Source organism: Pteropus medius, unplaced genomic scaffold (genome assembly GCF_902729225.1).
Source record: "Pteropus medius unplaced genomic scaffold, Ma_sr-lr_union100, whole genome shotgun sequence".
Taxonomy (NCBI): Eukaryota; Metazoa; Chordata; class Mammalia; order Chiroptera; family Pteropodidae; genus Pteropus; species Pteropus medius.
This window is the reverse complement of record NW_024354875.1, coordinates 8,677,755-8,691,881: the sequence shown is the minus strand read 5'-3', so window position 1 is coordinate 8,691,881 and position 14,127 is coordinate 8,677,755. Positions and strand designations below refer to the sequence as shown.

General features: G+C 32.7%; 1 protein-coding gene across 1 annotated transcript in view; it reads left to right on the top strand.

Annotated features, from left to right (window-relative positions):
- LRP1B (LDL receptor related protein 1B) overlaps positions 1-14,127 on the top strand; it is a 1,647,539-nt gene that overhangs the window by 805,957 nt on the left and 827,455 nt on the right. Inside the window, exon 7 of the mRNA XM_039855262.1 lies at positions 12,981-13,143. Coding sequence (XP_039711196.1) covers positions 12,981-13,143 — 163 coding nt within the window. The remainder of the gene's footprint in view (positions 1-12,980; positions 13,144-14,127) is intronic.

The window sequence follows — 14,127 nt, the reverse complement described above, 5'->3', positions numbered from 1 at the left end:
TTGTCATTTTAATGTGAGAATTAATCTAGAGAATTTTAAACTCTCTGTTTCAAGGTATTATTAAAGATGTATCTATCTATCTATCTAAATATCTATCTATCTATCTATCTATCTATCTATCATCTATCTATATTAAGTAAAATTATTCAGTCCAGTTTAACTAAAAAAAAGCAGATAATCATACTACCTATATTTCTAAATCTGAATGGTAGGAAAAGACTTATATACTACTAATCAAAAATGAGACTAATTTCCCAGGAAATCCATGTTTCAAAACATGCCTCCAAAGTGTAGTAGAGTGTTATTAATCTGACAACATTCACAGAGTGATAATAATAATACTTTTATAACCACATAAGCTTCTATTTATTCTTTTTTAATCTTTGGGAAATATTATTTTATATACTAAAAATAACAATAATAATAGCAATAAAAATCTTTATAATTTTTATCATGGCTTGATAGAACAGCTCACATCTGAACTGGTAAGAATAATTTATTATCCATATGAAATAACTCACTTGACCTTAAGACTTAGTTTGGTTGTTTGTATTGCTTAAAAATATATTGATAATTTGGAATTATGAGAGGTGGTTGAAATAAATTATTATAAATTATTATAAAGTCTATGACTTCTTCTTAATAGAAGATTCATTGTTTCTGAAAGAGTAATTTTTCTGACATTGATATATCAGTCCATGGTGTGTTCAGGGAATAAAAACCTTACTATTTTTTTTTAAATTTTATTTTTATTGTGGTGACATTGGTTAATAAAGTCCAGTAAGTTTCAATTGTACAATTGAACAGTAAAGCATATATATATCGCATTGTGTGTTCACTGCCCATAGTAAAATCTTACTATTTGAATCAGGAAGTACTTTAATATAGAATGCTCTAAATTGTTGAGAGAGAAAGGAGAGAATTCTAGACTGTGCCTTTGAAAAGATCCAGAATAACACTGAATTCTAGGAGCTACTCTCTCTGAGGTCTTTATAAGAACTATGCTGTAATCAAGAATCCCACTACTACTATTGCTGCAGCTGCCTCTAATACCCTGGTAACTGGAGATTGAATATCTACAACTGCAGCACAGGAATCAGAAAGGCTTGTGATGAAGCCACAGCCACTATTGCTATGTCCACAGTACTTATTACTTAGAAAACTGTATGATGAACACTAAAACAGTACACTAAGCAAACATTTTGTTTCTAACAGTGGTGCTCGCCAGTCAGAAAGTTACAACAGGCAAGAAGATGGCCTCACTCTTCTACTTTCAAATTTCTGAGTGCACATCAATTAACATCCAAAACCTCAGCCTTAGGTTTGTGAGGAAAAGGTAGTCTTAAGCTTTCCAATCTCTTCAAATGAACAAAAGATAGAATGACATTGATAGAGGTAATCCGGTGTATCAGCACAATTTTTTGGTGTCTTTTAAAGATCTAGGAATAGTTAATATCAATATTTTCTTAATAGAATATTTTTTACCTTAGTTACTATGGGTTCAGTAAAACTAGTACAGGAACTGGTTGTGACTATGTTTTATTCTTCTTCTTTAAGAATTAAAAAAATATTTTCCTGCTGAAGTGGCTCCCGTGTGTGTGTGTGTGTGTGTGTGTGTGTGTGTGTGTGAGTGTGACTATATTTCACCTCCTCAGATAATTTTTATTCACAGTATGTCACAGTGTGGTTTCCACAATTTTATATCTTTCCTTGGAATTATTAATTTACCTAAAAAAAATGACTTCCATATTTTTTCCAGTGTGCCCCATTAGACCCAATCTATTGTTTGTCTCTTTTCAAGTGACTTCATTTTCCTTCATGGACATCAAAATATAAGTAAATAAGTAAATAAATAAATAAATAAATAAATAAATAAAGGGTCATGTCTGGCAGAAAGAAAGATGGAATCATTGAATTCTATTGACATATATGTGCAGGTTCTGAAAATAAATGATCTTTTTGCTGTTTACCTTTTGTTATCTCAAAGAGAGATACTTAGTTGTCTCTTAAGTTCGGAATAGGAACCACTTTCAGTTCAATTTTATAAAAGACATTTAAAAATGAAACCAAGCTTTCCTTTAACCTTTCCTGTGTATTAGATGTAAGTTTTACTCTGTCTTAGAGCTTTGAGGATTTGATTTGTGAGAAGAATATAACTAGATAAATTAAAACTATCCATGGGTATCCCCACAAAAATTTGGAACTTAAAGGGATGCATTGTGATTGCAAATTATTCACATAAATGCCACTGGAAATTATATCAGTTACTTAGATAATTTGTGGGAAAAGATATTTGATCCTAAAGTACAGATAATTGAGGCAAAGTATTTCTCTAATGTGTGAATTATACAAATCATCTGTGTTCCATTCCATTCTATATGTTTAGCCTCAGCTATTTTTTTGAGACTCTCAATTAATATTGTCCTTCCTATAGCCATGAAATAATATTCACACAAAATTACATGGAGAATCAAGGTAATAATTTTGATAAACTCAAGCTCAATCATCTACATATTCCAACTTTTACTCTTTGAATTATATAGGTTATTCACTTATTTTTTGTAGTTCATATTAAATGTAGTAACTGATTTATTTCTAAGTATCATATAAAGTTAAGAAGTATTGAAAGATGATTCTAGTCAGATGTAAAAATCTTAATTTTTATTAGAACTTTTTGTTGGAACTTTAACAAGAAATCTTAAGATTAATAATGATATTTAGGCTTTGTCAGAAATCAAGTTATGTTAGCACATGAAAACCAAAGTTTAAAACTAGATATTTTTTTCATCTAAAATTGGACCTAAGATGGTCATTGAGCTATTATGTAATTTATATGCCTTATATATACCTCTTAAATTCTTATAAATATAAAATAATTCAGAATTTACTATTAGAAATGTGAGTTGAGTATTCTATTGCTCTGAATACTATGAACTGAATGTTTGAGCCCCTATCCCAAATTTATATGTTGAAGCTATAACCCCCAGTGTTTTGGTATTTGGAGATGGGGTCTTTGAAAAGTAATTAAGTTTAGGTATGGTAACGAGAGTAGAGGCCTCATGTAAGGAATTGATACCCTTATAAAAAGCGAGGTAACCGAAGATCTCTCTCTCTTCCATGTGAGGACACAGAAAGAAGTTATGTGTTTGAACCAGGAAGAGAGCCCTCACTGAGAGAATCTTGATCTAGAACATTCTAGTCTCCAGAGCTGTGGGAAATATATATTTGTGTTTAAGACACCCAGTCTATAGTACTTTATTATAACAGCTTAAGCTAAGACAGTCTCTTTCATTTATTCTAAAACTAGAAGTACTTTTATTTTCTGATGTATCCCTCTATATTGCCATGGGGAAATCTTTTCTTACTTAGAGGACAAGAATAAGAGCCTCAAAGTTACATGACTCTGAGAGTCATAAAATGATACTCAGAGGAAAAGACAAAAAAGAGCTCTAGAGAATCAGGAGCAGTAAGGTTGTAGATGTCAAGGTATGGCAATTTTAATGCAAAAATGAATGTGGTGATATTTTATTAGTACAACATTTTGAGTGTGTGTATGTATAGATATATATATGTATAGATATATATATGTGTATATATGTGTATATATATGTATATGTATATATGTGTGTGTGTGTGTGTGTGTATAAAACCTTTTCTTTATTATTCTTCCTTATTCTCTCAGGCTCACAAGTTGTTAATATTCTTCCACACTGTTATATAGCATTGTTGTCCTTCACACTATTGTTATTACCCTGGGTACTTAACTCATTTGCGTAAATTGCTATCTGCCTAATTGCGCTTTCAGAAAATTATTCATACACATTAAATTATATAGATCCTTGTTATACACAACTTTCCTAGGTAAAAAATAGTGACTCGACAAATTTGAGCTTATAGGTAAAATCAAGAAAAATATTGCAATTGATTAAAGAGCTAAGGAGCTGTGATCTCAGATGACTCCTACACTGATTTAGAGGTGAGAGCACAGATTTTAGACAAGATATTCTTAAGTAAAGTCAATTGCGAATAGAACAGCAGTATTATTTCTGAAATATTTACTTGGCATTCACCATGGACTAAACACAATTCTAGGCTTTGGGAATATAGCAGAGAGTTAGACATACAGAATCCCTGCTCATATGGAGTGAACTAATAAATAAGTCATAAATTTCAATCAATTGTGAATGATACAAAGAAAATAAAATTAGGATGTTGGTATTGACTGGTGGGATGAGTCACTTTTTCTGGGGTGGGGGTGAGGGGCAGAGACATGAGGAGGTGTTTAATATTGACTTGTCAGGAGGGGCCATCCTGAGAATCTGACAATGGAATGAACACCTTAACAAAATGAGAGCACAGCTATGCATATTCAAATACTCTTTTGTCATGAAGATCTAGTACAGTTGTCCTAAGGTTAAAGCTTTCTTTGAAGGTTAAAAAAAAAATTAAGGAGGCCAGTACGACCAAAGTAGAATGAGAAAGGTAAATAGATATAAAGTAAAACAGTGGTTTAGAAGCCTTGTAAGCTATGTAAAAGACTAGATTTTATGCTAAGTGTGGTGCAAAGTCATTGGAGATTTTAAGGAGAGGAGTGGCAATTTGGAAAATAAGAATACGGACTCAAGATTTAGAGTAAAACCTGTTGTTTATTAAAACTGTGTGGGAGAAACAATAACACAAATGAATTTGGAAGCCCACTACATCTCATTTTCTGGGTGGTGTTCATGGCAAAATGTTAAAAAGAGAACTATTTCATAAAGTTCTGACTTAAAATTGAGATAAAGTTAAGCAAACTTAAATACTTATGAAAATCTGATAATGTACATTGAAAGTATTTGTGCAGGAGAGTAAATTCCTAATCTATGAGTTCATTAAGACTTTATTCACTAGCAATCAACTGTAACGTGAATCTCAGACTATAGAGAGTACTGTTTTCTTCTTTTTGTGTCACAATATAATTTGTGCTTTATAATGATTACTGTAGGTGCTCTGTGAAGACAGTAACAGTAGATCTAGAAGGGGAGTAGAGAGACCATTTAAGAAGCTACTGTCACCAGCAGGGGTGAGAAAATAGTGTCTTGACCAGGAAGAGTGATAGCAGAGGTGAGAAGCGCATAGTTTCAAGTGAAGGTCTTATAGTATCCTGATAGATTTAATATGGGGTGAGGTGAGGGGAAGCATGGAGTAAAAATTTAATGAAGAATGAATCCATTTGAGTTATGGGTCAAATAAGAATGTAAAGTTTTGCCTAGTGGGAAAAAGGCACCTTTGTAAGCTATTTTTTGCTGAAAAGAGAGAAAAACTCTGGAATCTTTTCTAAATGCATCCACCATAGGAAATAAGATTAGCTTGTAGCTTGCGTTAAAGGAGAAAGTTGACAAAAGAAATATAGTGAGTATATGCCATGTAACCTCACCATTGCTCTAATACTCTTTGAAGCCATATCTCTCCTGGAACTTCAAGATATTACTAACTGGTCACCTGCTTTCAGATTTATCTCTTTCTATCCACATAGCAGTCAGAATGATCTTTTTAAAATGATAAACAGATGTCTAACTTCTCTGCTTAAAACTGTCCACAGAGACTTTCTGCTAAACACTGCAGATCGATCAAAATTATTTGTGTTCTTTTTTAGAAGTTCACTGTAAATATAGTAAAGAAATACCTTTAATTGTATTAACCCAAAAACACAAAAAGAAAGAGAGAAGAGACAAAGTATATGAGATAATTTGGATAATAAAGAGCAGATAAATGATAAATTTATTAGGTTTAATATTTCTTTGCTGAGTGCAAATGGGGTGCCAAGATGAAGAACCACAGAAAAGCTAAGAAATAAAGAATCTGAACACCTCTGAAGATGGAGATATAAGATAAGGCTAGTAATAAGAGGATTAAGAACTTGTTTTTAGAATAGCAAGACTATTAGATTTCCCATAGCCAAGAATAACTTATCTTCATTAGCAGAAAATAGGATCTTTGATTTCTGAAGCAGTTAAACAATAAGTATCTGGTCTGATAAAAGGAGCCCCAAGATCATCGTTATGGAGCAAGCCAAGTACGGATTGGCAGGAAGTAGGAAGGATATCAAAAGCCAAAAGAAGAAATTAATAAATTACTGTGTTCTTTTTTATCCATTTAGGGAAGAGTTTTAGAGTTCTTTTATAGAATTATGCAATAATGAATTACATAACAAAGAAAAAAAGAAAAAGTCGAATCTTTAAAAAAGTGGTTCATGGAAGGATGTATAATCATATTAAAATACTTTCTTCACCTGCCAACAAAATATTATATAGCCATAATTATATAAACATCGAATGTTAATTTAACTAAAAATTAATATCCTGGTAAGATGATGGGAGAGAAAGTATGAATGTATATATGTGTATAGAAGAGTATTAGAATTAAATCCTAATCTTGTATATTAAAAAGTCAGTAGATTATGCATATAAATTAAAAACTTTAAAATTGTAGTAGAAACACGTTACATAGAATTATGAAAGTAAATACAATTGAAATAGCTAAAACAATTAGAAGAAAATACAGAGAGGTGGAGTGGATACTGCTGTTTTTCACTCTAAGCCTTGATGAAATGTTTGATTTTTTTAAATCATGTACATTTATTGTATGATAAAAATAAAAATTTCATTTAAGACAAAGTAATCTCTGGTTTTACAATGCAATTATTATAAAAACCATCAATTTACTGTAGTTTACATACCCCTGCCAATATCTGGTACTTCATCTCTTCGTTTATCTATATTTTAGCTATGATATGGCTCCCCCAATCGTCCTCCTCGTTTTTAGAATATCCCAATCATATTTTGCTTGGTAGACCCTGTCCCCAAATCTCTACATGGTTAACATCTTGTTATTCTGTGCTCAGTCCAAATATCATCCTTCTCAGGATACCTCCTGTGACCATTACTCCTGTAAGTTATTACTCTGTTTTATTTTCTTCATAACACTAATACTATCTGACTATTGTTCTTGATAAGGGGCTCATATAAGAGATCCAGATCTTGATTATGGCCAAATGAATTGTTTCAGCATTGAACCACACTTTGCAAAATTAGAGTAGAAAGTTTCAAGATAAGTTATCTTTAAATTTTCCAGAATTCATTTATGCACATTTATGGAATATCCTCTGTGTTTAAGCATTAAGCTGCACTACAGGTAATTTAAGGGAACCAAAATAGTCGATGGAATAGACTAGTTCAGTTGTAAGTCTAAAAATGACATTCAAGTTATGGAAAGCTAATGAAGTCTAGCTTCAAAAGCTACAGAAATTTGAAGATATTCAAAACTCTAATTCAGAAAGATATGTGTATTCATTCCTATGTTCATTGCAGCATTATTTACAGTAGCCAAGATATGGCAGCAACTTAAGTGTCCATCAATAGACAGACAAAGAAGTGGTATATGTATACAACAGACTATTATTCAGCCATGAAAAAGAACAAAATCTTACCTTTCGCAACAACATGGATAGCTCTAGAGGGTATTACGTTTAGTGAAATAAGTCAAACAGAGGACAAATACTGAATCATTTCACTTATGTGTGGAATGTAAATAAATAAATAAATAAATGAACAAGTAAAACAGAAACAAACTCATAGATACAAAGAACATTGTAATGATTGCCAGATGGGAGGGAGGTTGGAAGATAGGTGAAAAAGGGAAAGGGAGTAAGAAGTACAAATTGGTAGTTACAAATACTCATGTAAAATATAACATAAGTAATACAGTCAATATTGTAATAACTATGTATGGCATCAGATGGATACTAGACTTATCAGGGTGATCACTCTGTAAGATATATAAATGTCTAATTACTATGTTGTACACCTGAAACTGACATAATATTGTATGCCGGATGTAATTGAAAATAGATTGAAAAAATAGGTAATATTCACTCTATAAAAGAAATAATAAAAGCTACAGGGATTTGACTACTGTATTAGTTATCTATTGTTATATAACAAGTTACCCCAAAACTTAGTGACTTAAAAACAGCAAACATCTATTATCTTATACTTTCTGTGGATCAGAAATTCAGGAGTTGTTTAGTTGGGTGGTTGTCCCAGGGTTTCTCATGAGGTTGTAATGAAGATGTTAGGCAGGACTTCAGGTATCCAGCACCAGCTTAATTGGAGCTAGAAAACTGGCTTACAAGCCCATTCTTGTGACTGTTGGCAATAGGTGCTCTGTTCCTTGTGACTTGGGCCTTTTTGCAGGATTGCTTGAGTATCTTCATAGTACAGCAGGTGGCTTCCACCAGAATGAGTAATCTAGAGAGAGAGAGAGAGAGAGAGCAAAATAGAAGTTATAATACCTTTTATGACTTACCCTTGGAAACCACACTGTTGTTTTTATCACATTCTATTTAGTACAATGAAGTCACAAAACTTTAGCCCACATTCAAGAGGAGAATTAACATCTACATCTAGAAAGGAGGAGTATCAAAAATTTTGGTAGCATATTTAAAAGTTATCACAACTACTGAGCGTCTACTTTAGCATAAATTAACTTATTTGTTCTATTATCTGGTACTGTGCCATCTTCTACTACCTAAATATTATAAGCAGTCATAAAGCTTAAACTAAAGGGCAGTCTTTTAGTTCTCTCTGGGAGGCAAATAGTATTTGTGGAAAACCTACTATATGTTATTACACTGGATTCTTAATGTAGTCTGATTTAATTCTCTGACCACCTTGTAAACTGAATATTATGTTTATTTAATATAAGAACAGTGGTGTTTATAGATATTAGTAACTTTCTCAATAACATACTTCTATGTAAGGTGAGGCCAAAATATATAATACACAGTGTTTGCTTTGCTTTGGTGTAATCACACTAGTAGCTTTTGATCCAATTTGGCTGCAAACAGGTTTTGCTTAATATATAAAATGGTTTCTAATTTGAAAAAATTAGTTTAGGATATTTAAAAAATGGAAGACTTCGCATGAAATCTAGAAATTTGTATTTTGGTGGTCTTGGAAACAATGAAGCATTTCTATATCAAAACAAGCAGCTGAGTTTGAGCTCGCCTTTTCAGGTAGATACATACTTTCAGATTATCACCTAGGTTTGCATCATAGCTCTCTCTTACCAAGCTTTACCTACTTATGTTATTTTCTAATCTTTGCATTCATTTAAATCTTATATCTCTGGCTGGCTGAACACATAGCAAATAATTAAAGAAGAAATTAATTACTAAAATTTGTTAATTTATAATTTTTAAAAGGTTAAAAATATGACATACAAATATGTAGTGAACATGTGCTAAGGAGTCATTTAACTCGTTCATGAGAGTACCAGCAGGATGGTAAGTTTGGTTCAAAGGAGTACAAAAGAGACTGAAATATCTACAATCAATAAATTAAAAATATGCTGATTTAAGATTATAAAGTTAGATGTAAAACTAGTTAATGTGCTGGATAATAAACTGGTATTATTTTTACTACCTGATGGACATCATTTTCATCTCTATTGGACAAAAAATATTTGAAATTTATCAAGGTAGAGACTGGGACCTAATCAATATTAAATTGTAAGTTAAACAAAAGTATGTCCCCTAGAAGAATTAACTAACCCTTGAGGGGTCCTGTTAGACAATGGTCCAGTATGACATTCATTAAAAGGACATGCAACATTTCTTTTATATGTCTTTTTCTTAGCAAGATTTTGGCTTGTATTTTAAATAATTTTGTGCCATGGATCGCTTTATTAAATAATATTGGAGCAGGTATATTATTTTGCTAGAGCTGTCATAACAAAATACCATAGACTGAGTGGCTTAAACAACAGAAATTCATTTTCTCACAGTTTTGAAGACTGGAAGGCCAAGATCAAAGTGCCAGCAGAATTGGACTCCTTGAGGTTTCTCTCCTTGGTTCACAGATGCCTTTTCCTCTGTGTGCAGTCATTTCCGGTGTCTCTCTCTGTGTGTCCTAATCTCCTCTTTTCATAAGGACACCAGTCATATTGGATTGGGGCCTACCCTAATAACCTTATTTTAATAGTTTCTTTAAAGACTTTATCTCCAAATACAGTCACATTCTGAAGTACTGAGGGTTAAAACTTCAACATGTGAAAACAATTCAGTCCATGGCACTAATTATATATTTTAGCAAGTTAAAAATGTTTAAGTTCCACATTCACCAACTCTAGTAATTAATTGCTTGCTTTACAACACAATGAAAATTTTGATGTAACATTTTATTCAATTATAATTTATTGTAAGATTTTGTATTTTTTGTTCTTTTTACTTTTCCTATGAATTTTTCGATTAATTTCTGCTGAGTACACCTTTAAGTTGTTAGACATAATAAGTATTGGGTTTTAGAAACTGTTAATGTTTACTTATATTTGTGTAATACTTTACAAGTTTCAAAATACTTTTAATATTTCTATTATATTTTAAAATTTTACCAGTATTAATATTTTATAACTATGAGCAGAAAAGTACCTTTGCTTTTGGCAATTAAGAATTTCTGAGGGACCATAATAAGATCCATTTCAAAAGAACAGTAAGGGTGAAATCCCAGTGACTTTCAGTTGAAGAGTAAAATATAAGCTAACTAGACAACATGATAACAAGAACATATTTAACAAAGTAATAAAGATCTTACTAAAATTTTAGCTTTTTTGGTAATGCGATGTCAAAAATGATTGCAGTTATCGTCAGCAACTTCCTATGAACTTTGTTATATGTCAGCAAAATGAAAATAAAATACTGAATCTGTTGTCTAGAAAATTCATCTATCTCCTAAAATGTTCAAATCGTTTTAGCCAAATATACTTACTTGTCTGTCTGTCTGTCTATCTATCTACCTATCTATCTATCTATCTATCTATCTATCTATCTATCTATCTATCTATCTATCTATCTATCTCCCTCCCTCCCTCCCTTCCTCCTACCTATGATTGGCTTGCTGACTTGAATTCTAATTGCCTCAAATCTTCAATCAATAAAAGTTACATTAAAATCAGATAGAAACTACTAATATAAGAAAAGGAAACAAAACCAATTCCCACAATTACTAAATGTGTGGCTAATTATTAGGTTCTTTTGTGAGAACTTATTGCTTCAAACTTGGATGGTTGTTAACAATACCGATTGTTTCAATAGCAGAGAATCTTTCTGTAACATACAGAGTTGAAAGAAGGTGTGAATGCTGTCAAACAGCTCTTTTGTCTGAAATTGCAATCACAGACTAAACCAACTGTATGCCTAACATGAAGGATGGGTCATTGAATGGACTCTGGCATATAATTTATCTGAATCCAACGTATTTAAAATGACATTTGAAACAATGGGTTCTGTGCTCTGCATAATATAATAATACAAAAAGAATAAAAAAACAAAACAAAGCTATATTTACAGATTTCTAGAGGCAGAGAAATAGTTCAGATTTTTAAAAATCCTAGTTGCTGAACTGGTTGAAAATAATTTTCATGTGATTTGTGGACCATTTAGATGTTTATACTTCCATAAAGACTGTGTAGTTTAGAATGAACCTGTAATTGATAGCTTGAAAATGTGTATCCAGTTAATGCAATATCTACTTTATCCTTGACCTTGTAAGGCATGATAGAAATTTCCACAAAGTTGCTACTTTCTCTATTTTGCTTTGACAATATAGCATTATGAATGATAATGATGGCACATGCATCTATCTATATTAGTCTTTCTGTTGAGAGCATATCATTCACTGAAGCAGCATGCTACTAAGAACATATTTTGAAGCATAGAGTAGGAAGAATGTTTAGGTTCAGATTGCAGAAGGAAATTTCTTACTCAATGAAACATAGATCCATAGTCAGGTTGAACAAAGAGATATCAAAGAATAATTTCCATAGATAAAAACATGAGGGCCATAAAATATAGAAGTGAATAGGACCAGAAATGTATGTATTTATGGCATTATTGAGAGAAACAGACCAATGTCGCTGATCTAAGCACATAAGTGGAATTTGATATTTCTTATTTAAAAGAATGTTTAAATAAGATTCGTTGGTTAGGTATAAAAATGGTTAATGGAATGGGTAATAAAACCATAATCTTTGCAATTATCCTTTCTACCAGATAAATATCTACAAAATTAGCATGAAATTTCACAGTGTATAGGTCTAATCAAATAGAAACTATTAAAGTCAAACACGTACATTCTTCTAGAACTGCACTATCCATAGTAGCCAATAGCTATCTACACTTTTATAATTTAAATTTGAATTAACTAAAAAGAAGTACAGTAAAGATTCAGTTTTCCAGTCACACTAGCCACATTTTAAGTTCTCACTAGACACATTTGGCGAGTGGTTACTTTATCGAACAGCATAGGAATGAAATATTTTCATCATCACAGAAAGTACTATTAAACATCACTCTTCTAGAGAATTAATTAACTTTGAGCAGACCTGTTTTATGTTTTACAATGCCTACATATGCCATTGAAAGAACATATCACCCTTCCTTTTGCCTTATTTCCCAGTTTTGAATACATTTTGTAAACAAAGAGATCTTACAGATGTTTTCCGCCTTCTCTGCCCCTCTTTTTTGTAACAGAAACAGATCTGAAAATAAGGATTTTCTTTAAGTTCAAAATTTTTTTTTACTTCTTTTCCTACTAAAGAGTTTAGGCATCTCATTGAACCAGTTATGCCTATTGGAATGAATGAAGTATTTCAAGCAAATGCAAAACCTAGGAGAAAGATTTTATTGTAAATACCTAGATTTCATGATTTAGAAACTCTTTGTCCATTTGTCTTGGTCATTCTCAGTCCTTAGATGACAAGAAGAAAAGTATCAAAAAGTAGTCATTATTTTATAGAATAATTAAGTCACTTATTTTGTCACAAAGCTACCTATACTTTTGAAAAGTCCTCTGTGACAATTTGGGCAGACTTGTGTACTTGTGTACTTGTCGGCTTATGATACTTGATCTGTAATTCAACAATTTTGTGTGTGTGTTTTTCAGATGTTCAACACATGGCGATTGACTGGCTCACCAGAAATCTCTATTTTGTGGACCATATCAGTGACCGAATTTTTGTTTGTAACTACAATGGTTCTGTATGTGTCACCCTGATTGATCTGGAGCTTCATAATCCTAAGGCAATAGCAGTAGATCCAATAGCAGGGTAAGACATTCCTTTTTACAATATTAGATCTGAAATAATTTTCATTAAGAAAAAGATGGGAGTCTGATGAAAGTTGTGGAATATAAGACTACAGGCTCTCTCGCTCTCGCTCACTCTCTCCCACACACACACCCTCCCTCCCTCTCGCTTCCCTCCCTCCGTCTCGCTTCCCTCCCTCCCTTCTTCTCCCTTTCTCCCTTCTCCTTCCCTTCTTCTCTCTGTTACCTACCACTGGGGTGACGTGAAATCCTGCGTAACCCCAGTGACATGGGGGTGGCAGTCAGATAGTGTTGCGTGGTGTCCCTAGGTTCTTCCTTGCCAAGGCAGCAAAGAATTACAGGTAGGCAAGATTGATAAAAAGTTAAGATTTATTGAAAGTACATTTTAGAAGGAGATGGGCCATGCTAAGGAAGGCTGAAGCACTGTGGAATTTGGGAGGTGAACAGATAAGATGGAGTACACCCCAAGGGAGGAGAAGGTTTTCAGCAAAGAGAGCTGTAACAACCCAGAAATGAGAAGGGTCTATTTATATTTGGGCCAGGTTGAGAGGTCCTGGATGATCCATATGTGAGATTACTTTGACTGACAGTTGGCTGCTATATAACCTTTTGCCTACCGTGCATGTGCTTACCCGGAATTCAGTCTGTTAAAATTAGGTTCTTGAACTTCTAGGCATAGTCATGGTATTATAATGATGGTATAATGAGGCTGAGGTTGTGGGCAAGTTAGGATAGTACTTTCTGCGGATGCGCTTGTGGCTGGTTTAGCCAGCAGCTTTAATGGTCTTTGTGATCTAGGATTTGGGATAATTTACAACCCTAAAAGGGAGATGTTTCTGGAAGACTCTTAAGGAAGGTCTTCAGGGGAAATTTTTATGGTTACAGAGCTGGACCTTCGCTCCTGTTGCTCATGCCTGACTTCCTAACATCTCTTTCTCTTTCTCTTTCTCATATATTCTCTCTCTCTCTCTCTCTCTCTCTCTCT